Consider the following 27979-nt stretch of genomic DNA (forward strand, 5'->3'; position numbering starts at 1 on the left):
CTGTCTGTCCCCTAAAAAATCATTAGAGGCTGCTACAGGAGATGGTGTGTGACAGCACAGTGCACAGTAGAAAACCTATCCTAGCACAATTGTTTCTTTCTTGATTGATATCAGTTTCATCTTAAAACCTGAAACACAAGAGATTTCACTTACAATTTTTTTGTAAGCTCTTCAGAGGGAGTTTTCCTGTGTTTTTAAACTCAGTGGTCTTCTGTGAGAGTGAATTCCCTTCATTGAATTACACATTGCATGAAAATGTTCCCTGCTATTTCTCCTGCATATTGTTTTAAAATATCCATTTGCCTTTCGAGTTAGAGATTCTGTCTGGTCGGGCTTGAGTTTGGATATTGAATTTCAGCAGTTAAAGTTTAAAGCTGTTAGCACCAAAGCCTCATCTTTCAAGATCTGCTTGTTGCAGAGTTTTACTTTCACATAGCAGAGCTGATGCCAAATGAGTTGAATAGCATTAATGTGGATGAAAGAGGAGTTTTATTTGGCTGCAGAAAACCCTAGAATCCTGTGCTAACCATTGAAACAGGTTATTCTTTTCTTTGCTGAATACACTGACAAATATTTTTTTTCATATTTCTTGATTCAAGTATGTCTGCTTCTTCTACCTTTTTCATTCAACATTTTATTTATAATAATTTCAGGAAGAAATTGTTTGAATTCCAAAGACTGGAATGTCAATTTAAAATGAAAAGTAAAGAACAGAAAAGTCGAGTGAGGTCCTAGAAATCTCTGCAAGATTGACTTAAATGTTTCTTCTAGGTCAGGGTATAGGTTGCTAACTCTGCTGAAGTCTGTGACCATTCATTTCTTGTTGCTCTCATCTTTGCTAGCCAAATTAAAGTTTGCTTGTGTCTATCTGTGTTCTATTTATACTTTCTGCTGCAGAGCAGCTTGAACTACATGCACTAAAAAACCCAGAAGTAGTCTTTTCACCTTTAAATTTATGTCATTTTAGGAAAACTGTTATTTTTATGGGTCAGGAGAGAGATGTTTCTTTTTTTCTCTGCTCTGGCCCCATAGCATATACTGATGTTTACAGAATTTTTTCATCAGCTAAAGGACTAGAAGGGCAAATTTTCCTAAATAAAAGCCATGGTTCAAATGTAATCAGAAAATGCCAGCACAGGAGGCTGCTGGACAAATGCATTTAGATAATAGTGTGTAATAAATCCCTAAGTTACATACACCTGTAGGACTTCCACATTTGAACTAGAAATAGGAAAAAAGTGAGTAAGAACAAGTGAAGGTAAGTGACTCCCCTGCTATTCCCCATAATGCCAAAGTCTGACCTTCACCTTTCACTTCCAAGGTAAATGCTTCTGTAACAGGATGGGAACTGAGTCCTTGAGGGGTTGAATGAACTGTCCCAAAGTCACAGAAGCCATTCTCAGAGACAGGATTAGAGAACAAACCTTGACTCTCATTGTGCTTTTTTGCTATTAGGAGGAAAGTTATCTGTTCTCCCAGGAAATAATCTGTTCAGGAGTGTCGTCTGTTGAAGGGCTCTGTGTGTGCACACACACATAGAGACTTATGGTCTCTACAGAAGTAGACTGGCTTCTGTACTGCCTGTCCTTAGCTGATAAATACAGTGTGGAAGTCTCATCCCATGTACACACCACACTTTATGTTTACCCTTTGAAACCCACTCCTGTGTGTGGGTACATTTATGATGCACTGAAATATGGAGGAGTTTCTCATTAGGCCTGCTATTCCCCAGCCAACTGGCAATGCCAGGAATCCATCCATGATCCTTAGGAGCAGTTGGCACACTGCATTAGCCTCCTAGCGGGCTGAGGCACGAAGCTCCCATGCAACACTTCACTGCTGGAACTCAGGCTGTTGAAAAGCTAAATGGATTTTGGCAAAGCAGCAATAAAATCCACACAGCAATAACAATTTTGTGATTCAAAAGAGCCTGCAAACAACCCTCAGTGTGGAGAGTGTATGTGAAGGACTAGGATAAACTGCTCTTTAGTCTGCTAAGGAAAACATCATCTGCCTTAGCTTGATGATTGTTACCTGGGGAGCAATGGAACATTTTTTCCTCTTCTGAAATGAACCTACTTGCTGCCTAGTGCATAGCCACTTACTTGAAAAGTAATCTGGTCCCAAGATGGGTGGTCTATTGTTTGCACAGGGTGGCAGTATACCTGGTCACTGTGTCAGATTCAGCAGCAGGAGCAGATTTGGAGATTTTACACACTTTGTCTCTATCTGAATAGAACAGGGCTGGTAAACTGGAGACTTCACCCAGCTCTAGTAGTTTACTGTGGCACTCAGATGTTTCTCTGTAAAGCTGCCATGGTAGCTGTAATCCTGTCCTCTGTAGCAAGCCTGATGAGGAAGGGATTGATTGATTTAGCAAGAAAGGACCAGAAGTATTGAGCTTTAATTGCACATGCTGGGTAGATGTGTGGAAAAAGAAGGAGCATGAGAACTGCCATGAATACAAGAAGACAGTTTTCAATCTCCACAGAATTTAGGCTCAAAACTTTACTGACAATCTGGCTCTGTGCCTGTGTAAGTCATAGTGGTTCAGGTATGTGCTATGAAAAAATTATTGGCACTAGATGATGGCTGCAAAAATCATTTGCTTTTGTAAGAAACTCTCTCCTTCCTGACTAGGTCACATCCTCATCCCCACTGGTTAGGGCATGCAGTCCAGCAGACAGAGGTGGCATGTGGGGCTGCCAGGAAGAGCAGTACTGCACCACAAGCAGATGCCATTTAATGTTGAGCTGCTGGGAAATACATACTAAAGACAAATGGAACAATCTGCTCTTTGTAAAATGGCATTTCCTTAGTGTTATTTCATCTCCTTTTCTGTTTGATTTAAGATGTGACGTTTTCTACATTGGTATAATGTAATTTTTCTCATTCTAATGATGCTAATTTCCTATTTTCTTTTTTTGGTGTTATGATACATAGATATTTTAAGTATTTTTAATTGTCACTTTTAAAGTTCATATATATTATCTGTGAGATGATATCTTTAATGCTTGGTTTAAAGGAAAGGCTGCCCCCCTTCACTAGCAGAAAACCTGTACATAGAGTTGTGAAATGGATGCATAAGGACACCCCTAAACACAGTGATTTCTTGAATCAGAGTCCTCAGATCCCTTTCTGCCATGGACAAACTCTTTTCTACTGTTACATATGTTATTCCATGCAGTTTCTGGCATCCCTAAGAGTTCACTACCAGGTGTTTTGTTTTTCTATGCCCATGAAATACTGTCTAAAAACCTAGTGATTACTTGAATATTCATAATTAGATTTAAAAACCTTCCTTGTAGAATTGTGAAAGCTCAATTTAGAGGAATTAAGTACATGAACTCTTCCTGGGATATGATCTGATATCTGGTACATCAGCTGTGTTACAGTACTCTCTGCCACTGGGACCATAAGAGTGGATGGGGCTTCCAAACCGGTTCATCAAAAGGGTTCCCCCTCCCACTACTCCATGCTCTCACCATATGCTTCTTCTCTGTGGGCTTATCAGGCTGTTTGAAATAATTCAGGTTGGGTTTGCCCCATCATACCCCCTTTCCCTGCAACCATGTCCTAGTGAAAAGAGGTTGTGGACTCTCCATCCCAGGAGCTGCTCAAGACCAGTCTGGATGGGGCTCTGAGTACCCTGTCCTACTGGATGATGCTTCTGCCCATGGTGGGGGGGATGATCTTTAAGGTCCTGTCCAACCCAAACCATTCTATCATTCTGTGATGTTCCAGAAACTCAGTTCTTGGATTCTGTGATGCTCCAGAAACTCACTTTGTTTCCCCATCTGTAAACTAAAGACTTTGCCTTCTGTCATAAATATCTCTAAGATGAACTGGGCAGAAGTACTGCACAAGGGTTATAGCTGTGATGCTACATCAATGCTCTCACTATGTATGTTGATATACTTACAATATTTTGCTCAGAAGAGCTAAAGTAGTAGACTAATATCACTAGTTTTAGCCCTTTCCAACAGATGACTTAAAACACATGCTTCAAAACAAGTATGTGGGTATTGTCACTATCATCTGTGGGATAATTCACTTGGCACAGCAAGGTATTTGAATATTTGGGTCTTCCTTGTGTCTCTTACAAGTCCAAAGTTAGTTTGTCTCGATGTTTATTTTCATTTATTAACAGTTTCGGCACACACTTTTGTGTGTATGCATATTCTGTAACACAACACATACAAAGAAAGCCTCCAAGTGCAGAGCCCCAGTGAAATAATGTTTCTTTAGGAAAGAACTGTGGTATGTGTGCTGTCTGTATCATAAAATTCAAGTATATTATGGCATGCCTGAATATTTATGAGGTGCAGGAGTGTTAAGTGATCTATATATATTAAAAAAAAGAGAGAGACATAAAGCATTCCAAAGCTCTGTAGAGTTTTGTTAACTTATAAGTCACACCTCAATCTTTTTTTCTTTTTGACCGTTTCTCATTACAAACAGTGTTTCAATTGCTTTATTTGAAAGAAATTATAGAAAATTCACACCCTGGGTTTCCTCATTGCTAATAACTTTCTCTCTTATTTGAGGACTCCATGCAGCAAGACAAGAAATAGTTTTCGAGTCTGTGATATGTTTTGGTTTTTTAATAGGAAAATAACTTGTAAATTCCATCACCTTTTCAAGCTCTAAATATTGACTGGGGAATATGTGGCAGCAAAATGATCTGATTCTACTTACAATGCGATTGCCTAAGGCTGCAAAGTAGAGAAATCTGTATTTTAAAAGACTTTAAAGCATGATTTCCTACTATTTCCTACTATGGTTTCCTAGATTTTTAGGAAAGGATTGATCAATAAGACCTTTAGTATGCCCTTCCCAAAAATGTGCATTACAGCTCTTACATTTACACCTACTTTTCTGCATATGAAACTCAAACCTTATGTTACACTACATTAGCAAGTATCAAAGCTGGCATGTTCTTATTTAAGATAGATTTTACTGTGACACTGCTGTATTTAATCTTCTCCATAAAGAGTTGTTCTTTTAAAAGATAAGCACCTACAATTTTTAATTGTAGGAATCTGTTTATTTGTTGGAAATTTGTTTGCACTAGTTATTCATTAGGCATTACAGTATAAATGTTTTGACTGAACACTTGGTAAATAATAGTCTGGTTATATTCTCCATGTTTATTGGTTATCTCTTTCAGGTTTTCTTTTTGTGTGTTGGTCTGGCTTGTGTAGGGCTTTTTTTTCCTTCAATCATAGTCATCTCCAATTTTGTTAACTGTTCATTTCACTTTACAACCAGATGGTTCTCCTGTGAGGTCAGCAGGGACATGTTCATCTGGTTGAAGCTGGCTAGCTATGGCTCATTTGGAAGCCAAAGTGGTTAGTCTTCAGTTGACCAAATGTGCGTAGCAGAAGTTTTCCTTCTTAGGATCCTACATATGTTTCAAGGGCTAGGAGCTGGGTCAGTGAGAATCTGCAATGTGGACTTTGACCTTAGGGGTTTCACTGATGACCATGAGTGAAATACAGACCACAAGCAACTTTGAAATAGCTGCCAGTAGAGCACTGACTTGGCTTGAATAGCCTGTGAATATCTCAAATGCAGGAATTGATTTTTCTACTCTGAATGGTTTTGCCCCAAGTTCACATAGAGCCAGGATCTCAGCTCTTCTCCTATACCAGGACTGGTTTAAGAGCACAGAGATGCTGTTGCTTTCTAGGTCAGCCTTTATGGGAGTTTTATATGAATTATGGAATAGTTTTGTGAGGCCACAACTGTGATTACAGGTTTAATGATGCTTTAAACAAACAAAAATATAATGACTTTCATCAGTGTAAAACAGGAGCTTCCTGCAGGGAAACACCAAGAAATGTGACTTCACAGCAGGGCTGCAGACCTGGCGGGCAGCCAGCAGTAATCAGCACAACACCCAGACCCTGTATGTTAACTTAATTAGAGCCCAGTGCAAGCAGCAGCCAGAAGTTTGCAGTGAGGGACCACTGCCAGCATGGCACAGAGTCCCTGCACTTAAAAGTTACCTACCTGACCCATGGCTTTAGGTAGTATAAGGCGGGGACTTGACAGCAAGTTTAGCCTCATGCTGTGACTCACAGCAATCTCACATTCGTCAGAGAAGTTCAGCTGGATGTGACAGCCTTCATATGGAACTGGGGGCACTCACCTCTTCTATAATCTCACTATAGATCCTTTCCTCAGTTGGAGTCTCTATAACAGATGATTATAATTTATGCTATTTGCAGCACTAATTCAGCTGCAAACCTTACATTGTATTTGGTGTTTTCTTTCTCCTTCTGAGAAAGTTCTGAGTAGTTCCACTAATGACCCTTGTTCAGATGATGTCTATGTTTATATTCCTGGTGTAAGTGTGCAACTTGCTCTCAGGTGGTTGACTCATCTCTACGCTGCCCGAAGAGCCATCAAACTTGCAGACACAGGCCATTCCTTAATTTTTCTAGTAGAAGACAGAGCAACTAATGCCTGCTTCTGCCCCTGACACCTGCAGCACCTTGGTATAATGTGCTCTGATGTTTCTTCTAGGGATTTGTGTCATGTATGGAACGGTACCGAAGAGTTGGGCAGGAGCTCTATGCTTCTCTGTACAAGGACCACGTACAGGTAAAGGACAGCAATGCTGGGCAACAGCTTTCTGTTGTTGAAAGGTTACTCTTGGACTGCCCTGAGAAACTGGGCATTTTAGAAGTGAGATGAATATTGTGCCTAAAGAATTGCTGAGAGATGATGAGTCCACCCTCCTTTCCTGACATTATTGCAGAAGTGTGATACAGCATCACCCAGCAATTAGACTCCCCACTTTATTTTCAGGACCCATTTTTTTTTTTTTTCCCTTGTTTAAATGAATTATGCAACTCTTCCAATGGCAGAAATGAAAGTGGGAACTTTGACCTTTTTTTTTTTTTTTCCCCTTTAGTAGCCAGAAAAACTGTTTAAATAGATCTCAAGCTCATAGACAGTAAAACATCACAGGTATGTTTCTTTTTCAGGTTTGGCCATCGGGGACCAACAAACTCTTTGCCTTTTTGCATTCTCACCTCTTCTCTCCTTTAAATTTATATGTTAGTTCTCCCTAAGTTCTTGCACACAACACCAAAGTAGAAAGAATTAAATTTATGCCTTGCTCAGAGGGAGCATAGTACACTTACAACTGAATCATTCAGACTGTTTTCAGTGAATCCTGGTGTTGCCATTTGCCACACATGTTTCCCAGAAAAAAACTGAATGAATAAAAACCTCTGTGATGTGGTTCTCCTGGCTCACTGCTTTTGAGTTGGAAATTTTATTAAAGCAGCCATTTTCAAGTTTGTGACATGCTTTGATTTGTCACTGTATTTTCTAGTCAGACTATCACTATTTTATCACTGGTAACATCTCCTGCAGCACACTTCCAGTGGCCAGTTGGACTTGTGTTTGTTAGGCCTGCAGCACTCCCCTGCAGAGGTCCCATCTGGTGGGCTGGGTAGATCCCTCTGAAACACTGGGGTAGTGCCACTGGTGGCTGAGAGGAAGGAAGTGTCCAAAAGCCACCACAAAGTGTTTCTGTCCCACAGATGCAGCAGTGTGCTTACAGCAAAGCAGCCAAGGACTGGATGATGCTCGAGGATCAGCTTTTCTACAGAGGGGGCCCGTGGAGAGATGCTTCACCATCATCAGAGCCACGATGGATTCTTGATTGTTACGAGGGGCCCTCACGAATGAGGAGGAGGATTCAGCACGTGAACACCCAAGTGGCAACGATGCAAAGGAAGAGTGAGGTAGAAAGCTTTTGCAGGAGGTGCACAATGTCTGTAACAGTTGCTGGTGACTTTAGAGAGTTAGAGAAAAATTAAGGGTGGAAAAGACCTTCAAAAGCAGAGTCCAACCTTTGACAAATATGTGCATCTCTTTCCTCTGGCTCTCATCACCTGACTCTGGAATATGCTGCTCCATGTATAGAGAACCCACTGAAGGGATCTGGTTTTGGGGTTAAGAAAGGCTGCAATGTATTTAACAGCAACAGAATGATTTTTTTTCTCTTTTCTTATATAAAATCTCCTCAGACAGGTGACAGTATAAGCTGTCCATACTTTTCTGCTAGTAATATCTCAACGATATAGTGCTTCCTAATGAATGCAGCAGAGTCCAGTTGGAAGGCTGCACTGTCCTCTTACTAGGGTGCTAAAAGAGGTGAATGGCCACAAGGGAGAAATAAGGGTGGTTTAAGCTAAGACTGAACTGTGAATGTGGGGTATTTACTACTGCCTGTTTCTCTAAAGTCAAAATGCCAAATCCCATCAATGAAAGGCTGAAGCACTTTAATATAAGGTTCCCATACCTAAGGCATTTTTGTGCTGCTTGAATTCTGGCAGTTTTCTGTATACTGAGTAGTATGATTTTTATCCTATAACTGGCCTCATGTATGATCATCTTTGGAAAGATAATAGTTCTTTTCTTTAATTGTTTATGTTTGTTCCTTTAGGTTCCTTTCCAGTGATGTTTATTTGTTCCTTTCCAATGAATTTATTTGAATTACCAAGGCATTTGTTTGCAACGTAGTTCTAAATCTGTGTTTTTCTCTACCAGCAAGGTTCTGACTTATGTTTACCTACCTGCATGTTCCACTATAGTCACACCTAGTCTCTTTACAGGTTCTCCTAGGAAACAGAAGGGAAACAACTTCCCCTACTGAAGTGAATCCAGGTAACCTTTTAGGGCTACATTGCATCATCAAGACAGTAGACATAAATAGTCAAAGATAACTGGAATTAGGGTATTAATTTCTAGGTCACACAATTTAATCCAGAAAAAAAAACCCTTAGTGTTGGTGCTCTGGGCAAAAATGTCACTGTAACATCTTTGAAAAAACTGATGCAAATTTCATTGGTGATATATCAACTATCTTCAGAATTTGCTGCTCTCTTGTTGCCACCTGAAAGAAAGCAAGCTATTTTGAAGTGTAAGCTTTGGGCACTTTTGGGCACCTGGAAAGCTCCTAATTGCTTAAACTTGGAAGAAGTGCTGTTGGAAATATGGAGTACTGTGTACTTTTTACTGTGATAGGGCCTAGTAAATAAATGAGTGGAGCTCATTGTTTTAGACTTCAAACAAGATGGAAGCACTATGTAGATTCTGCATGAAGCCTTAATGAGAAGGCTGATTGTGCCTTTTCTCTCTACATGCATTGCATGAGCTTGCAAAACCTGGGACACAGCTTGGGCAAGATATAAGTGGGTTGTCTCCCTCTGGGTTTTCTTAAGATCCTGCTCAGTCCATGTCCCTAAAAGACTACCATTTATAATTTTTCCTAATTTCCTAATCTTCTGTGAATATAGGGATTTTGTCTGAATTATGACTGACTGCATGTATCTCTTTGGTTCCCTGAAAAAAGCATCCTTCTTCAGCAGTCACAGATTTTAATTCTCTTGCCTGTTTTTTGCAGATAAATAATGTTATTTCCCAAGGTAGACTAGATTGAGTGAAAGACTAAATTGCAAATGCTTTTGGTGTCATCCGGCTGCCACTAAAACCACAATCTCTTTTATACTCATATAGGAGAGCTGATGTTAAATGGAGCAGAGAGGGAGATGGATCAGAAGGGATTGGATTGTAACCAGCTAACATTCTTCCCAGCTCTACATGAAAGTTTCCATTCAGAAGACTTCTTGGAACTATGTGTGGAGAGACAAATTATATTGCAGGAGTTTGCAGAGAGTGAAAAGGTAGGAAAGACCAACTAGAAAATTCCCTGTGAGCGTGGCATTTTAGAGGGTGAATTGGATATGGAGGCCTATCAGAGTTCAGGTGGATTCAGGCTACAGTAGATATCATTACTCTCTGTTTCCTTAGAGCGAATACAGTTTTCCAGACTCTGTATGAACTCCTGTACAGACTCTTCTTGAAGAGCAATTAACAGTAATTCCTTGAAGTAAGTGAAAAAATTTGGCTGCCGCAAGCAAGATATTCTCTTATGAGGCACTGTCTGAATTTGCCTAAGACATGGCAAATTCCGAGACTTGTAGAGCAGCACAGGAATTCTCAAACCCTTACTCATGCTCAGAGCAGTGCCTACATCAAATTTATTTATAACCTCTGGAAGAGTATGCCAGTTTTGTATGGGTTGCTAGTTCAGTGATGTTTACCTGTCTTCCTGGAGAATACCAGAAAATGTTTCCTTCCTCCTTTTACATGTCTTTCTTTCTGTCTCCCCATGAATACTGGACAGATTCTTCCCTCTAAGGCCATATAAACTTTCCATGCTTCCTCTCTGATGCTTCCACCATGTGTTATCTATTCACAACATTTCTGTTCCTTTTTTGCTCTTGTATTGGACTGGATGCCCTTCACCAAGGTTTCTTCCCAATACAAGGAAGAGGCTTAACGTTCAGGAATACTGGGAGAGGAGATGAATTGTGGAGTAAATAAAGGTCACTCTTAGGAAGATGGTACCTTTGATGTTGTCAATTTAATTGAGACAACATCAATGAAATTGACAACCTGGCCTCATTCCCTGATCTTTTGCAGTGTACTTGTTTTTTTTTTCAGTGGCATCATTCCCTCAGTGGCCCAGGAGTTAGCATCCCATGGTGGAAGCCAAATACTTGTAGTATGTAAACTCAGACCTCAGTGCTGTGATAGTTGTTCACAGATATAGAAATAGCTATTTTATTAAAATATCTCAATACCATCACCAGATTTTCTTGATGCTTTGCCACTGGCTAAGGGGTCACACTTGTGCTCTCTAATATGACTTTCTGAGAGTTCTTGATGCAGTCAGTTTCTGTAACAGAATTCATTTCTCTGCCCCTCTTCCTTTTGCCCCTTCCTCCCCATACCCTCTCCTCAGCAGAAGGAGACAGGCATGAAAATGTGAGGCATGATTTCCATGCACTGATCTCATTTTGAGCCTTCAGGCTGTCTGTCTCTTCTCCATGTAACTCTGCAGGAAGCCATCAGAAATGCCAGGCATGTTTTTTTCCAGCAGCCGTCACTGCCTCGCCGAGCTGACAGAAGTATTAACAAAAGCAGCGGGGGGTGACATTAGCTGTCCTGTGCTCACTTAGTGCACAGAGGTCCTGCCTTGTCAGCGGCTGCCTCCTGAGCAGTTTGCACTTTAAGCAGGCAACTGGAGCCATTTTATTTCCTGGACTGCTCAGAAAAGTCATTGAGAGTGTGTGTCAGTGTGTCTGAGTTTGAGTGAATGTGTTCCCTTGTACATCTGAATTAACAGAGCAATCAAGAGATGCAGGGCTTTGGGCAATACCTTAGAAGGTAATTATTCAATTATTTTATGTCATGTTTGCTTCATTGATTAATGATTCTAGTAGCTTGTGAACTGGGTTTTGATCTGTTTTGACAGAAAATGAAAGTTTTTGTTTAATTTATGATAATATCAAGCTGCTTGGTGTTTCAAGGCAAGACTGAAGGTACAAGACTTGCAGGTACAGGTCTGTCCTGGTGGAGATTGTGCAGTACAACTCAGTCAGATCTTTGTTATTCATCAGCAATAATAAAAGTCACATTCCCCAAATGAAAAAAAATTTACTCAGCTCGAGGGCTCTTGTATTTCAAATAATGCATATTTATTTAATAATATAAGTTTGAAGAAATAATATAGAATTGAAGAAAGGGATTGTTACTGTTGACTGTTTCTGGTTGGGTAGTACACAATACTTAGGCTTAGAGTTTAAGGTTTGTGGAAGAGAGGTTACTTGCTCTTCCCCCTCAACAAGATCTACTAACATGTCCTGGTCCTGCCTTAGGCAGAACAGCACAGTGGGTTTTTTTTTTGCCAGACCATATTAGTGATCCTAGGCCTCCTTCATGATCCATGTGCCTCCTACACCCACACCCATGACCTCTGGGTTTGGTGAGGTGCATTTCTTGCAAGTCTGGATTTCAACTTGGTGTCTGTGGAGCTGCTTTATGCAACTGCCTGATGTTTGAATATTCAGTTACCTTCCTTTTGGGAAGAAGCAATCTTTTTCCTATTTAATTACTTCAGGAAACCATGTGGTTTGCTAATGTGAGCAGAATTCCCCAGTATTCTCAGTGCAAGCATACATGTCTCTAACCACGTAATGGCAGGCACTCCAGTCCAGAGTTCTGTGGTTGGCATATCCCTGCAGAGACAGGCATTCCTGTGGGAGAGGTGATGGAAAAATGCTACCTTCCTCTTAGAAATCATTTAGAGGGGAGAGAGATTGAAGAGATTTTCATGAAAATTTACCCACAGAAACCTCCCAGGGCTGTTTTTTTTCTCTTAAACCCAGAATGAGGGAAACAACCTCCTGTGCCCACTAAGTGATTTCAAAATGAAGCGCCCCATTTGTTGGTAAAATAATGGCTTTTCAGTAAAGTATTTAAGTGTGGAAACAAGTTTTTATTTTATTTACTTATGAATTTAGTATTTATGTTATCCTAATATCAAAGACTAAAAGCTTGTGAAGCAGTGTGGGTCTGCTTCAGCTGACCTTAGCTAGATCATGTGTAGTTTGGGACAGCAAGGAAGGTTGTAGATTTGACTCCAGAAATTGTGAATTTAGGAACAAAAGCAAAGAGTGAAGTAGAACCATACTTACTCTACATATTATCATATAGACTTTACATGATCTAGTAAAACTAATTCTGTTTCTGGGTCAATTTTGCATGCCCCATAAAATAATACACCTCCCTAGTTCTTATGAAGTTTAGTAGAGATAAGGTCATTGAGATCTTAAGAGAAAAACAGATTTTGTGATACTTCTCATACTTATCACTGTTCTCTGAGGAACACTGCATTACATTTCTGAACCAGGAAAGATGTCCTGTTATGTAAATACCTGTCTAATCCATTTGTATGTAGCCCTCTGGTCCTTGCAGCTTGAGATGGACTCAGCTTGCCAAATTCTACACTCATTTCTGGATCCTGTGCAATTCAGGATTGTGCTAATTTAGAGGAGGAGCTCAGCAGTGAGCTGTTTTCTTAGTAGGTGAGGTAGTATTAGTGTTTTAAAATTTTGGGAGCAATATTTTTGAGGCTGGGCTAGTGGATGATTAGCTACTGCCCCCTTCCTAGGAACAGAGGAGATACTGGTAGAAAGTTCTGGTTGAAACTGGGCACAACACTGAGTTGACCTTGATCATCCCAGCTGACTGTACTAACCAGTAGACTTAGCTTTTGGAGCTGAGTATATATAGAATATTTTATGAGCAGACAAAAATAAGGAACTCCATGATTCTAAATGTAAGGGAAGTTCTTTGCGATGAACTACTGCTTGATTTAAAATGAGAACTTTTGAATTTTCTGTAGGCCACACAATTTTCTGATCTCTAAATTGTTTTGTTTACTTTCTGCACCATCTCTCAGCCATAGAAAATGTTCCAAAAAAAAAAAATGCTTTCTTTTCTTTGTCAAAACTGGTCAATTCCCAAAAACACTTTCTATCAACGGGCATATATAATAAAAAAAATACTTTGTAAAAATTCCCCATGTTTTTAAATTGTGTTTTAAAAATTCTTCTCTTGTAAGGGCCAAATTAGTAGACTTGGGAGTAAAAACAAGAGACTGAGTCTTAGCATATCAAGGGAAATTAAAAAAATATTCTAGAATGTTTATCTAAATCCTTAAGACAATTAGATAGATAGATTCCTGTATTCTGATTGGACTGTCATCAGTCATACAGTGATTTTGTGACTTTGTCACTGTGAACCCAAGAATCAATATGGCAGGTTTTTGGTACAAACTTGTGCTCTTCTGCTTCACTGGCTCTGGCTCCCTGCTGCCTCTGTCTCCTGTGTTACCAGCTCCTGGCCTCATTAAGCTTGCCTCCATTCTAGGTGACGTTCAAGTGCTCCGTGGCAGTTGTGCAGGGTCATACAGCACTGGAAGGGGTGCTACTCTTTGGCCAAGAGCACTTTTACATCTGTGAGTGCTTTGTGTTATCCCTTCAGGAGGAAGTCTATTGTACTCGTCACTGCTTATCCAGGTGAGTCACTCTTTCCTCCCATCCAGAGATCTGCTTGATCAACTTCAGTACTGGCACATGGATACCTTGAATTTGCACAGATATTTTGGAGATTTCAAGCAGAATAATTTCACAACAAGAAGTTTTCCATCCTCCCCATTTGTTGCAAAAACCATTTAACATAACTAACAGAGGTGCTGTTCACAGGCTTTGGAGGTGCCGTGAGAACATTCATCTTCAACAGATGGTGGACAGTCTCACACCTACACTGCTGGTGTTCAGTTATGTTACAATGTTAAAGTTTCCTTCTGAGTAACTCACATCTTTTATTCATATGGAACAGTTAGGACAGGAGCCTTTAGCTTCATTGTCTCATAAGTTTTTTGTTTGTTTCTCCAAGACAGAATTGTAATTAATATTTGGCACACTGCTATCATCTCTTGACTCATGATTTATTGAAAGTGATCAATATTGCAAATGAGTCTGTTAGACCAAGCTCTTTGTGAATACTGTGTGCTCATGTGCAAAGCCCAGTGGGACAGTGAGTAGCTCAGCATTTTACTCCCTTTCTGCTCTGCATCCAAATCTTACGAAGTCTAATATCAGTCAATCTGATCAGGTGACTCAAGGATCGATTGGACTGGATCTAATAAAAGCTTAGGTTGTTTTTCTAAGGGATTTTCTGTGGGCTAGGCTGTTGCTTGCAATTCTAATACATATACACTACTAAAATAATAATTAATTATTTGCTTAATTATTAATTCCAAGTAATTGTTGTTTACAATAGCTGTGTGTCCATATGATGCTTACCCTTGACTTGGGCTTTCAGGTTCTCCCATCAAGTTTCTTCCCTTGCTGATTCTCAGACTCCAATGCGTGCAAAACATTGCTGTCTGCCTACTTGCATATACTAAAATAACTCCAAACCTACCCTTAGCCTCCACAGGCTCTTTATTTGGGTAACTAATACAAAATCTGCCTTTAGTGTTGAGCTTTATTTAGCTTTGTTTTCAGTTTATGTATGTCCCAGTTGATCTTGATATTTCTTGGTATTGTTATTTTTTCTTTCGGGGAGGACTTAAACATTCAAGAGGGCTCTCCAAATTTTTTTTTGTTTCAAGTTATTTTTTTTCTTTGTTTTTCTCCTCTAGAATCAGTGATCCTTTTATTTTCAACTTATGTCATAAAGATCATGCAGTGGGAGACCAGACGTGTTCCCGTTATTCGTACCATGATATCAAAGAGATCCATCTAATGCGCTTTCTCCTGCAGGTAGGAATTAACATGCTCAGTCATTTGAGGGAAAGCTGCAACAGCAGTAATGACATGTGACTGAAAACCACCTGCTCAGTTTCCACTAAGACTGCTGATATTTTTTTGCTTGAGTATCAAAATACTTTTTGTCACATCACTGCTTCATTAGCCTTTGCTATGACAAACTCCTTTCTATACATACCACAGTGTTTGAACACCCTGAGTGGAGTGGTTGGCTTATTAATTGTTGGGCTAGCAGTGTTGTTCACACAAAGTGTTTGAAAATTGGACTTGAATTTAGTGTTCTTTATTTTTATGGAAGCTACCAGGAGGTGGCTGACTTCCAGTAATATTCAGATTCCAAACTTCAGTAGTCATGGCATCAGTGTGCTATGGGTTACTAACACGCTGATCCTGGGCCTCTTGGAATAACTTTCAAGTTGTGCATGTAGTTCAATAAGAGAACATAAGCCAAAGAAGAGGATTCTGTGCCTGCAGCTGTAATATCCAGGAGCTGCTCATCACCAGGGGCCTTAGTACCCTTTCAGTTTTTGTCTTGTTTAGGTGAACCTGTGATGCGAATCACAGAAGAGTTGTAACTAGAGCTTCTTGCAACACCAGAGCCTGTACTTTCTTGAGAGGGTTTTAGTACTGTCCAAGGAGTAATTCACAGATTTGACCAAAATATGAAGTTCTGAAGCAGCTGTAACTAGTTACTTGTTATTTTGAATCCATTTTTGGAAGGTTGAGATTCAGCAGGGAATTACCAAATCATTTAGAAAATTCAGAAGCTGGAGAAAATGGGGCTGATAATTGTCTTATGTAACCTAGTATGATACTCATCCATAAGTCAGCCCTGTTTTATTTTATATCTAATGATGTATGCAAACTGGGAAATTTTCGTAGGTGACACTTGCTTCAGGATACAGTATATGTTGCAGTGGTTAGGTCACTCACCAAGCACGTACAGGAGTGGAAACTCGAGTGTGAAGCTTACTAAGATCACTGCTGATCAGCCTGAGCAGAACTGTCACCACTTCTTTTTGGGGATAATATCAAAGTTGCCAGCAGAAGACTTCCAACTACTCATATATTCACATTTGTGTATGCATGGATTTTTTAACCATACAAAATTGAAATTTTAGGTGTGACCCAAAGTGAAAAGTGAAGATGAGTAGAAACAGTCTTTGAATGGGACTGGGGCAACAGCTGAGCTTATTGGTTTGAGGGGTTTTGTGGGTTAGGGTTTTTCATTGTTGTTCCGTGGACTTTTTGTTGTTGTTGCAGGGTTGTTTTGTTCAGTTAATGAACTGAAAAGTCAGGTATCTGTATCAGGCTTATGCTGCGACTCTATGCCAAAAACTTCTTTGAAAAAACATTGCAGGAAAAGAGGAAAGCTGATTCCTTGTGCTTTCCCTGCAGGACAGGTAGATCTGCTGTTTAGGCAGTGACTGTGCCTCAGCTGGTCTGCTCTTGTCCATGCACATAGTCCAGCCCAGAGCAAAGCACTGGCCCAATTCTGTAATGGCAACACTTGAGCAGACCTGGTTTGGAAAGCTGAGCTCCAGAGCAAATGCTGCAAGCTGTTTATTGTCATAGCTGCTCTCATATTACTTTTCTGCTTTATATTTTATTTGTGAATCATGTATGGGCCACCTGCCATCAGAGTGTTTCTCTAGGTTTGTGTTGCACCTGCTACATTTGGATTGAAACTCATGTCTGGGTTCCCAGACACTTTGTGTTATTTATAGTTTTACTTGAATGACTTGGGGGGAAAAAGGACCTCTTACTAAGTAAATAAAAGGATTATATTCAAATTCCCAGCAAAACAAAGTATAGACACATTTTGTGGATGGGGAAAAGGGAGTGAAGTTTTCTTTCAACTTCAGTTCCTCAAAGTTTTTGTGCAAAATGTCATAAATTCCTCTTTCTCCTTTGGTGCTTCTAGTCAGGAGAAACTATTTGGCAGTTCTGTTGAGCTCTGTCGTAATTTAACAAGCAGTTGCTTTCTAAAATAAACTCTTATTTAGAATCCCCTCCATATTATTTTTATCACCTAGCTGGAACTTAATGTTGCTATTGTTTTATTAATCACACTGAGATTTCACAATGAAAATTATTAAGAAGCAAAAGGAAAAGGTGAGTGATGGAACCAATATCTGAAGTTTGGTTTTGCTTCAAAGAAGTGTTTGAACTGCTAGTCACCTTGTAGAACCATCCCTACAGTTGAAAAAATTTAGAATGTTAGACATATTTTGCTTTAGTTCTGCACATTTATCAAAAAAGTCAAGGTCTTTTTTTTTTTTAAAGCTCTGAAGAATTGGAAAGTCCATGATGGACTCTTTGCAGCTCTAGGCTTTGCTCTGCAGCTCCTCACACTAAATTATTTACCTTTCCAGGAGATTGCCTTGGAAATATTCTTCAAAAATGGCTACTCCAGATTTCTTGTCTTCCATGACAGTGACCGAAATAAGATATTTAAAAGGTAATGACAATCATGTGGGAATGCTCCTGGTTATGCTTGGTATACCACTTTTATTTATCCTGGTGTCAGGTGTCTGTGTTGTATTGCTGCAGTTTTCCAGTTTTTCCTTGAGTTTAATGGGTTACACTTTAGCTGTGAAATTTTCCTTTTACTGACCTGTGGACTGTTTGGAGCATTATATACCTATTGACTTATCAAGGGATCTAATGTGTAGGACTTTTCTAGCACCCAGTGGTGTTGTGTGTCCCTTCATCCCAGGAAATTCTGACTGTAGCTGTTTTCCTTCCTCACACTGAGATGAGAGGCACCTCTACCTCACCTCACAGTACTGCGTGAAAGAAGGTTTCTTCAACCCTCATAGTATCACTAGATTCTTTAGGAATAACATATTTTTGTCTTTCCAACTTTATCTTTGTAGAGTTAACTTTTAACAATGACATTTTTAAAACAAATTCTTCTTATGTGCTTGTCTTGTTTAATGGAACTAGAATGCGAGACTATGAAGTGATCATTTGCACTTTGTTTTCTCGTATGTTGTTGTCTACTGCAGTTCTGGCCATTAGATCAGGGTTGCATTCACTGGCCTCTACACAGGAAAATCCACTTCAGTTCTAGTGCTTCCTGTACTAAATTCTGCAGTCCAAACTGAGCATTGGTACTGTTAATTTCAAAAGAATCGTAGGAATTCTTCTGCTCCTGACATCTCTGAACAACCCCTAATGCAGTATTGCATTAAAAAGTTGATGCAGATTTATCTGTTCTTCCTTTCCAAACAGGCTGCATAGTGAGGCCACTTAGAATCACCAGGATCTGCCCCTGAGCCAGCCCTTATCTTTGCTGTCCTTGAGTTCTGACGAGAATCTCTTGGGGGAATCTTTCAAAGTTCAAGACAAGGTTTCGATCCTCAGCTGAAGATCACCAAACTGTGTATTTCAAGGGAATAGTGTGTCTGATATCATAAACCACAGCAAATGTAAACATTAATGGCTGAGATGAGGGTTGGTGCCTCTTTCCGCCATTTCTGCTAAATAAATGTCTGAATGGGTTCTTATTCTCTGACTTTAAAAGCATCTTAAACCAAAAAATCCATAACTGTGTATGTAAGTTCAAAGTCCTGTTGGGGAAAGAAACTCCTTTTATCCAGCCCATAGCAATTCCTTAATATTAGATGTATGCTTTTGCCTGTTGTCTTATAGCTTTGTCCTAATTTAGAGTCTCAGGGCAATGCTGTGGCTTCCTGAAGAAAGTTGTGAGGACAAAGCATTTATATAGATATGTAATGTGTTCTAATAACCATTTGCATAACTATAATGTGACCTTTCATATTTCCTATAGATTCTGTTCTTTCCAACCTGCTTTGAAGTCGAAGGGGATAACAGAAGAATCCCTAAATATAAGGTAAAACATAGGAAACATTGGATAATTGTAATAAGTGCAATTATGTGACTAAGTTGAACCTTTAAAAAGCATATAGAAACATACCTATTTGTATCCATCCTTTTAAAGATTCAAAGGTGTTACTAGGACTTCAAAAAGCATTCTAGCATACTTCATCACAGTCTGAAGATGAGTGTCAAAAAGCTGACTGTGCATAGATGATTAATAATTATCTCCTTTGAATCACTTTATTGATAAACTCTACACAAATGGTTACTGTGGGAAGAGATAGTGAGGTGAGGACAGAGATAATCCATAATGCTTTTGCATAACAGCCTCTTCATTGTGTGCTCAAGGGCAGACAGTGATGTACATATGGATGTTTTGGCATGTTGTATTAGCTGCACAGAAGAGATTCTAACTTGTCCCTCAGATTTACTGTTGCAGGTAAAAACTTTTCTCCTAGTGGGAGGTGCTTGAGAGAATGTTTTATGCATTTCATGAGTTAGAGAAACTTTTCTTAATTTAGGTATCTGGGGAGCACAGCTCTAAGTGCCTAATTGGAGTCCTCTGAAATGATTGCTGAGGCTGGAATGGTGTTGAGACCTGAGGGGCACATTGCCCCCGAGTTGTTGCAGCCTGTCAGCTATACCCATTTTAATTTACAGTCTACCTGTTGCAGATGATTACCTGTCTTGTAAGTGAGCACTTTCAGCACTGAAAGTGCTTTCACTTTTATCACCTGGCTAAAAGTATCAGTGCAATGTGGAGCCAGCTCCAGCTAGAGCCTAACCTAAGCCAGAGGCCATGGCTGGCTGTGGAGCATGACATCTGTTCTGTGTGTGAACAGCAACTCACTCTATGATTTCCTTTCCCCTTGCTTGCTGGGAGCTCAAGAGGTGTGAATGTCTAGAGAAGATGCATTAGAGCTTCAAGAAATTTGGGCATTAAGTGGGCTGGTGGTTGTTGGAAGAAACACTTGACTCATGGTTACTCATAGAATTTGAGACAGGCTGCTTGCCTAGGTCTAAAGTATCCTGTCCTGAATTCCAGGAAGGCTCTGCCTTTAGTTTTTTTCCACTTGCTGAGAGAAGTCCCTGCACAACTTCTTCACTCTGAGAATGTAAAGGGCTTTTGGCACAGCTTTGGCTGGACCATGTCAGAGCATGAACTGAAATAAAATAAATGTAACATTTATTATAATCACTGCCTAAGTATTGAAGCCAGAAAAGTTGTGTTAAAGTGGGAAGTTAGAGAAAATTACCTCAGTAGGTGTGCTTCCCTTTAACAGTCAGAACTAATGATGAGTTTACTCTTCCATTGTTTGAATTGTGGAGCTGTTTCAGAGTTAAAAAGTTTCAAAAGCAGCATTTGGGCCTTCTTCCCCATCTAAGGGGACAATGGCAAACTTCCATATCTTTGCAGCTTTTCCTGCCATACCAAGACAAAGAGGCAGGTCAGATTAAATTCTTTGCCCAGACACACCATTAATAATTGCACAGTTGAAGCATGGAAAGAAGAAATTACTAGTTTAATGCATCATATGACATTGAGGTAATAGAATTTCTGGGAAATCCCTTATCAGTTTTTCCACCTAGTCCATAGGAAGTATGCAGGAGTTCCCAGGCTCTAGTGTAGTCATTTAAAAAATAAAGTGCTCCTGGCACTTTATTCTTCATTCAAATACACTTAAGTGTTTACTGTCACCATAGGTTATTCTACCACTGCCCGCCCTTCTCATGTCATGCCTGAGTGCTTTTACAATCTGCTCCTTGCTTGTCCCTATATTTTGCTGTTTGCAGGATGTCAGCACTCTGCCCTACAGATGTGATTTCAGCAAGTGAATGTGTGTGCTCAGGTGTGCATGTCCATATGTACATGTCAACAGAAAGCTAAAAGTGCTGTGGGGGTACCAGACTTGATTTTGTCAATGCAGAAGCTGACTCTTGGATCATGGAAGACAATGACTCTTCTCTTAATCACTTTAGTCACTGCTCAAGTGATAAGCCTGGGACCCTTAAAAAGATAAATATTTTTCCTACCCCTTCTACATCTCCTTGGAGAGAGACTCAGAGGCCGGCAAAATGCTATGAGTACAGGCAGTCATGCTGATTGTGTTGTACAAGTTGGAGATTGCTGCACCTAGGTATAGCACTCAAAATCCCAAAGAACTTGCAGAATCTGGCCCCTTGATGGCAACCAGGATCACTGGCTGTCTATCTCTAAGCGTTGTATTTGTACTGCTTAGTTACTCCTGAGCATAACATTTGTGTTTGCTGCCTCTGCTACAGTTCCTACACTGACAGTGCCTATTTGAGACTCTGAGAGCTTGGTGGCAGCCTCCAGCATCAGAAATGTCCCAGGTCTTTTCCTTTTCCTCCAAATGGTATTTACTGAGACTGGTTCAACTGTGTCTCACCCTATGAAAATGAGCAGAAATAATATTTGGGTCTTATTGGTGGGAATGGATTTACTAGAAAAACCTATTGTTTGAAAGATCCCTTCACTGGACACTGCACACACAGAAGACCCCAAAAAGCCCAAACATGGAGAACAAGATGTCGGGACAGGCCCAGATATAAATAGCCTTTTCCAAATACGCGTCTGGTTTAGTTGTTCTGGTTTTCATTCTAGAGACCACAGATATCTGCTTCTAAAACCAAGCTGATCTTTAAAGAGCAGAACTGCAGGAAAATGGAGGTGAAGGGAAGTCAGCTTTTTATTTGCTTGGGCTGGGCTTCATGGAGCATGGTCTGTAGAGTGCCTTGGTATATTTCCAGGATTGTCGTCTTTTATTCTCCATTCCTCTTGGTTATCTATTGCAGTAGAATTGGGTGTAGTGAGTGAAGTGAAATTTGGCTTCTCTGAGGGGCCAGGTGTCATGTCCTCTAACTTGTGCAGCTCATCCCTCTCACCCTGACACGTCTGCAGGCAGGAATTGCACAGGTCTTTCTTTTCTACTAAGTAAAGTGATTCTATGCGTTTAATGGTGTCAATTGGCTCTTCTTCCTTTGCAAATTCTGGTAAAGGGTTTCTTTTTACATTCATTCTCTCAATCTTGGGGAGCTTTTTCACACTCTTCGGGATGATGGTCAAGGAGTTGTCAAAGAGACCTAGCTCAATAAGTTCCTTCAGGGACCCAAGAGTGGTGGGAATACTCTCAAGACAGTTTAAGCCAAGGTTGAGGGTACGCAGGTTCCTGAGAAGAGTCAACTCTTCTGGTAGGCCCTTTGTGGTCAGCTTGTTGTTGCATAAATTCAGGTAAGTAAGGTTGCGAAGAGTGCCTATTGCTGCAGGCAGCTCATCAATCTGGTTACTATGCAGGTCCAGCCACATCAGATTCTGGAACTTCTCAATGGTGTTTGGAATCTTTTTTAACATGTTTCTGCTCAAATCAATTTCCTCCACATCAGCCAGCTCCAGAAGGCACTTGGGGAAGACGGCAATGCCCATTTTGCTTAACTCAAGACGGCGCCTTCCATTAAAAAGTACCCGCATCGAATTTTTGGCCACTTTCAAGGTGATCCTTTTCCCTTGTGGACCTTTTCCCTTGGGCATCTCTCTGCTGACAAACAGACACACCAGGCCCTGTGGATAAAATGTGAGAACTCCAATAAAGCCTTTGAAAGCCATGGCTGTTAATCACACAGTTATATGTTAATATTATCGCTAGACTTTTCTGAAGTTGGTTTTCTCTGAGGTCAGAACTTTTCAACTAAAAATCTGCAGCTCTGAAAATTCTTCTTCCAAGTATTTTCAGTAGGTGAAATTCTAATAATTTATAATATTATTTCATTGCAATGTGACATCTATGTTACGTTACAGGATGGAATTACAAGTGGGACACATTTGCTGTCTTTCATTCCTAAAAACTGGTTTGAGCTTAGGATATAATGAAACTGAATGAAATATGTTATTATCCATCAGCCAGTTGAGGACTGGAGAAAAATATATTGTGGGTCTCAACACAGTCCTTAGAGACTGCATTAAACGTAGCTATCCAAAATTGTCGCATTCCACCAGATCAACAGGCCTGGAATTTGCTAACAGCTTGGTTAAATTTCTTGTGTAATGGACTTGAGATTTGGGCTCTGGATGTTATTGAAAGATTAAACGTCTAAAGGAAATTATTAAGAATTTTGTTTTGACCAGGACTTAGGAACATGGTGGGCTCCCAGACTTACCAGAACAGTTGGCAATTCATACATCACCTACAGGGCAAACTGCAACAGGGATTGACGTCAGTGCTGCTTAATGCCATGTCAAACCAGGCCTTGATAAGTGTTTCCTCCTCTGGAATACTCTAACCTTGTTATTTTGTTGATGCTGTGGGATAGAGGGTCTCCCACTGCAAAGGTGTCTTGCCCACAGAAAAATGCATATAGGAGGTGTAGGAGTCAGACTTTTGACTCCTACTGATGCTCAGCATGTGTTATATGCTTCCTGGAATGAGGCCTGTAAGAGTATAGTCCACTTACTCTCAGGTTTGGTGAACTCTTTCTAATCAAAGGTCATCAAATACAGCTGCTAATTATGGCTAGTGGCAAAGGAAATAGGCTGATTCCCTGGAAATGGATGACACTGTCCCTCCCAGTGAGTTTAGAGAGGAGCACAGGTTACAGCTGAGTAATCTCAGGTCTGGGTGCTCTGGCATTTAATTTTGAAGAGTCAAATTGCAGCTTTGATGAATGATTGTTTAGGACAAAATATAGATTTGTCGACAATACATGTCCCTATTAGAGAGACTGCACTACAAACCCTTCAGGCTTTTTGGCTACTCATTAATCATGTGTGAACACATGAAGGGGAAGCTCAAGCTATAACTAAGGCATTTCAGCTTCTTTTCAATTACATGCCATAGCCCAAATAATGCAAAAGCATTAACCCAGCTACCACCCACTCTCCCAAGAGCTCTGAAATGAGGCAGATGCTTCAGAAAATACTGGAAGCAGCACAGTGGATTCAGTCTTGCCCTGAGGGTGAGCTCCAAAATAGGTTTTTTGTTATTTTATAAGAAAATATTCACAGTTAAATGTTTCTGTGTGTCACTCCCATGTTTCTGCCTCTCCTGAGTACTTACAGAACCATATTACCAAGGGGCAATGTCAATGTCAGTCTATCTATATGTTGACTGGTAACTAAAGCAAAGTACTCTATGGCGTAAATAAGTACTCTTTTCACCTTTGTTAATGTTAGCATAAATAATTTCCCCAGGAGTGAGTAGAAAGTTCTGGAGATCAAAACAGCAGGGTTTTCTAATCACGATATTCTTGTTGGCAAATCTGTGAAGGTAAAGTTGAGCAGTGTGGGGAATGCCAGGGCCCTACTGCTGATACAAGACACCTGTACCAGCAGGCGAGTCCTCTCCCGTGCACAGAGGTGGGGTGACTACCATGCTTTAAGACAAGATCTGTAGGGGAGCTTTCTTATGTGCTGGCAGAATGGAAAGAGACTTTCTGCTTCCTGTAATTGACATGAACCAGGTGACCTTTGGGTCTGACTTTTTCTTTCTTTGAATTTTGAGTTGGATGAATTGACAAAGACATTGAGTGTTTTTTGATAAATGAAGTTTCTCAAATAAGTATGTCTTTAAAAAATGAATGGGGGCTTCAAGGAAAAGCATGTAATTTTTTTCCTAATTTCAAAATTATAATTTCTTTTAAAATGCTTTTTAAAAACATGTTTAAATCTCAGAAAACACTGTATTCCGTTCCTAAAAATTTTTTCTATTACTTTTCATTTAAAATCCAAGAGGGGGACATTGAGCCAAAATATTTTCTTTTCCTATTTTACAAAATACCATCTAGGCAAAGAATCATTCAGTTGTGCCCTGGCTCTGGTACCTGGCTCGCGGCGCCGGGGTCCCTCTGCGCTGTGCGTGCCTGGCAGCACTAGAGGGAGCCTGGCGCACAAGGCTGAGTGCTGGAGCCTCGGCAGAACGAGCGCTGCACTTCAGTCTGCTGCGTTTGAGTATTCCTCTGTCAATAACCCTTTCTAAGCTGTTACAAAGTCTGAACACGGACCTTTAAAGTTTTAAAGAAGTCCAAACAAACAGATCAGTGTGATTTTTCTCAAGACAGATCTATTTGTATGATGTGCTGCATAATGTGCAGACTCCAAAGAGTTTCTTCCCACAGCCTACTTTAGCCAGATTTTTTTTACATCCATCTGTGAACCTCTCAGATGCACTGATCAAGTCCCTGAGGAGTGCTCACTCTAAGTGATATTTAGTTCTGGTTAAAAGTTGGAGCCATATTTCAAACTTAGAAAAATATGATTTGCAATTCCAAAACTAGGGATTGGTACTAGAAGACTGCAGAAACATTTTAGTGTGCTTGAGCACTTGAAGAGGATGAATAGCTCTCCTGCCTCTGCATGCTTGTAAACTAATTATGAGTGTTTTACAGGGCTGCAGCTGGAGATAATGGAGCTTACTTAGCCATGTCTCATTATCTTTGGTTCTGTGTAAGAGGGCCTTAGTCCTGTAGCCACTGATATTAAAAATTCAGGAATCACAAGAGTCCTCCTTGCTTAAATGTTAATTATGCCTGTTCAATCTTGCGCTCACAGTGCATCTCCTGGAATGGCAGAGGGAGAGGTACATGTGCTGCCCTACCACCTAAGAAGTGGTGATAAGACTTTCCACCTGTTTTCTCTAAACCTGCATCCCACTGCCGGGTTCACCCTCTGAGTTTGTTGGCAAGCCTTTTCCTCGGATGAAGAGCGCTGTATTTTCTGTAATAAGGTCTCACTAAAATGGATCTTGACTAGAAAACCCTTTCCCTTTCTATCCACACTTGTGAGAATCTTTGGCCTGGATGGGCTTTTGAATGCCCAGAGCTTTAGGAGTGTTTTACAGGCCCAGAGTTTAGAGGTTGATCTGATAAAGAAATTAATAGAAAATGTGTGTCAAGGACATCATGCTGACCGTGGTGCTCAGTTTTACTGGGAGCTGCAGGAATAGAACAGACCTGAGCATCAGTACTAAGACTTTCAGTGTCTCTCTGAAGCAAGGAAGGATTGGGGATTATTCCTTATCTGCACTTATGCACTTGCACAGGGGTCATTCATGACCCATTATATCTTAAACCTGCCCTAAGAAGAAGATCTGATCCTAAAACACTGCATATTTGGACCCTGAACATCTCTGTTTCCTTTCCCAGCCCAGGCAGGAGCAGAACTGCTTGGTGCTTCGAGGGCCTCCTTCTCTGTGGCTCTGCCTGTTATTTTCTTCTAGAGTTGGTTCTTCCTAGTTCATTGCACCCAAAGCTGCCCAGAGCCATCTTGAGCCCATCTTGATCTACTCTGTGAGAAATTTCCTCCTGGAATTCTGCATGCTGCAGAGCAGGCTTGGCAAGCCCAGCAGAGCTCCACATTCCCTGCACCCCTCTGTGGCAGGAAGGCTGTGAGGTGGCATGTGCTAATTCACCCATGGAATAGGGGATACTGCCATCTATAGTGAAACACTTGTGTGCAGAGCTTAAAACCAGCATTCGTACAGTAAATGAATTTGCATGAAGACAAAGTGTTCCACTTCCCTGCTCACAAGCCTGTTACCATTCCTCATTGTTGGATGTGATCTGTTGTGGAAGAGATTAATTCACTGACTGTCTTAGACAGGCAGGTTTAGACTAAATTCCACCATGAGTAAATAGTTTGAGAAAAGTTTCCTTTTTTAATATTCTCATTTTCCAGATGACTTCAGGGCTGCCGTACTATCACACAGTGCAAAGTCAGTTGCCAAACCAAGGCCCACCAAGAAGAAGCAAAAACATTGTTTCATCTTAACAGTTCTGCCAGGCTGCCCCCTGCATATGATCTTACCGGCTAAGTAGCTGGAAAGGCCCAGAGGGTGAGGTGCAGATGTCACAAGCTGCTCAGTTTTTCTCAGTAGTGTGGGCTCATACTGTGTAGTTGTCCTCTGTCTGCTCTTCTTTGAATAATGAATTAGTCTTTCAGTCTGTAAATAAAGCCATGAGCATGAAACACAGGACAGTTTCCTTTGCACAGTCCTGTGGATTCCGAATGGGACTTCCTGGATGGAAAATGGCAGCTCTTCAAGCTTGTGTGAGCATACCGGTGAGGAGTGGCTAAAGGGCTCCCCCAGCCCCAGGGTCCTGCTCTTCACTGTAACTTCTGCAGCTTATGAAACTTGTGTTACCAAGCAACAGGAGTGCTACGCCCTTGGAGATCATTAGCATAATGGTTGGTTCCAGAATGCAAGATCGAGCTGGATGGAAAAGAACTGAATGGCATGCAGTGCCTGGAAATGTTGTATTTAAAATTATGCCAAGAGAAAAAGCATCTGGAGCTCATTAGATGGTGTTAGTCAGCTTCTGACATTGCCTTAACTGTCTGTTTTAGTCACTTGACTATTTAATTTTACTTGGCTGTAGCAGAGTAAGAGATACTTGTCTATGTGTGTTAAAACTCATGATGCTTGTGATATCATCCTTACCACGTGCCAAGTGGGATAGATGTGGACACAGGAGGGAAGGCTCATTCACTGGTGCAGCAGAGAGTACTTGAGCTGCAATTTATCTGTTCATATGTATCATTCTGTCACATCTATCTGCCATATCTATCAGTGACCCTTCAAAAGTGCACTTGGTATAATGGCTTCCATCTGGAGCATGTGAATTTATTGAAATTCATCCCTATGACTGAGGTTATCAAGCTCAAGCTTTTAGTAACTTGGTTTACTTGATATGTTTCTTCATGACCTGAAGTATGCCTGAGCGCAGCATCTCCACAGTGGAAATGTTATTCCTTTGGTTTAAGCACTGCGAATGCGCATGGTGCAAGCAGTGTTCCATAAATGAGGGAGATTCCTTTCTTCCCCCCTCCAGCCTTTCAAGACGCCCTGCTTCAAGGAGCCATACTTGAATATGGTGTTTATTTTTTTATTTTGAATTATATCTCAGTTCTTTAT

The 27979-nt window shown here is 40.5% G+C and overlaps 2 protein-coding genes across 4 annotated transcripts in view; one reads left to right on the forward strand and one right to left on the reverse strand.

Moving 5' to 3' along the window:
* Positions 1-27979, forward strand: part of WDFY4 (WDFY family member 4) — a 120293-nt gene that overhangs the window by 58865 nt on the left and 33449 nt on the right. The window contains exons 40-48 of one of the 3 annotated variants that reach the window (XM_059851535.1): positions 6532-6609; positions 7560-7763; positions 8637-8688; positions 9541-9707; positions 13804-13952; positions 15083-15203; positions 17585-17670; positions 19006-19068; positions 22461-22632. In XM_059851535.1, coding sequence (XP_059707518.1) covers positions 6532-6609; positions 7560-7763; positions 8637-8688; positions 9541-9707; positions 13804-13952; positions 15083-15203; positions 17585-17670; positions 19006-19068; positions 22461-22509 — 969 coding nt within the window. In that variant the 3' untranslated portion in view covers positions 22510-22632. Of the gene's footprint in view, positions 1-6531; positions 6610-7559; positions 7764-8636; positions 8689-9540; positions 9708-13803; positions 13953-14335; positions 14490-15082; positions 15204-17584; positions 17671-19005; positions 19069-22460; positions 22633-27979 lie in introns of those variants that run through there. The other 2 variants (XM_059851534.1, XM_059851536.1) reach the window with 2 other exon arrangements.
* Positions 21669-22605, reverse strand: LRRC18 (leucine rich repeat containing 18). Its single transcript, XM_059851539.1, has one exon. It carries the CDS (start codon positions 22603-22605, stop codon positions 21787-21789), a length of 819 nt encoding a protein of 272 aa, XP_059707522.1. The 3' UTR covers positions 21669-21786.

Source organism: Haemorhous mexicanus, chromosome 7 (assembly GCF_027477595.1).
Source record: "Haemorhous mexicanus isolate bHaeMex1 chromosome 7, bHaeMex1.pri, whole genome shotgun sequence".
NCBI classification, from domain to species: domain Eukaryota; kingdom Metazoa; phylum Chordata; class Aves; order Passeriformes; family Fringillidae; genus Haemorhous; species Haemorhous mexicanus.

Coding starts and splice junctions, on each gene's coding strand:
- LRRC18 (XM_059851539.1), bottom strand. CDS start 22,605: ATGCCCAAGGGAAAAGGTCCACAAGGGAAAAGGATCACCTTGAAAGTG.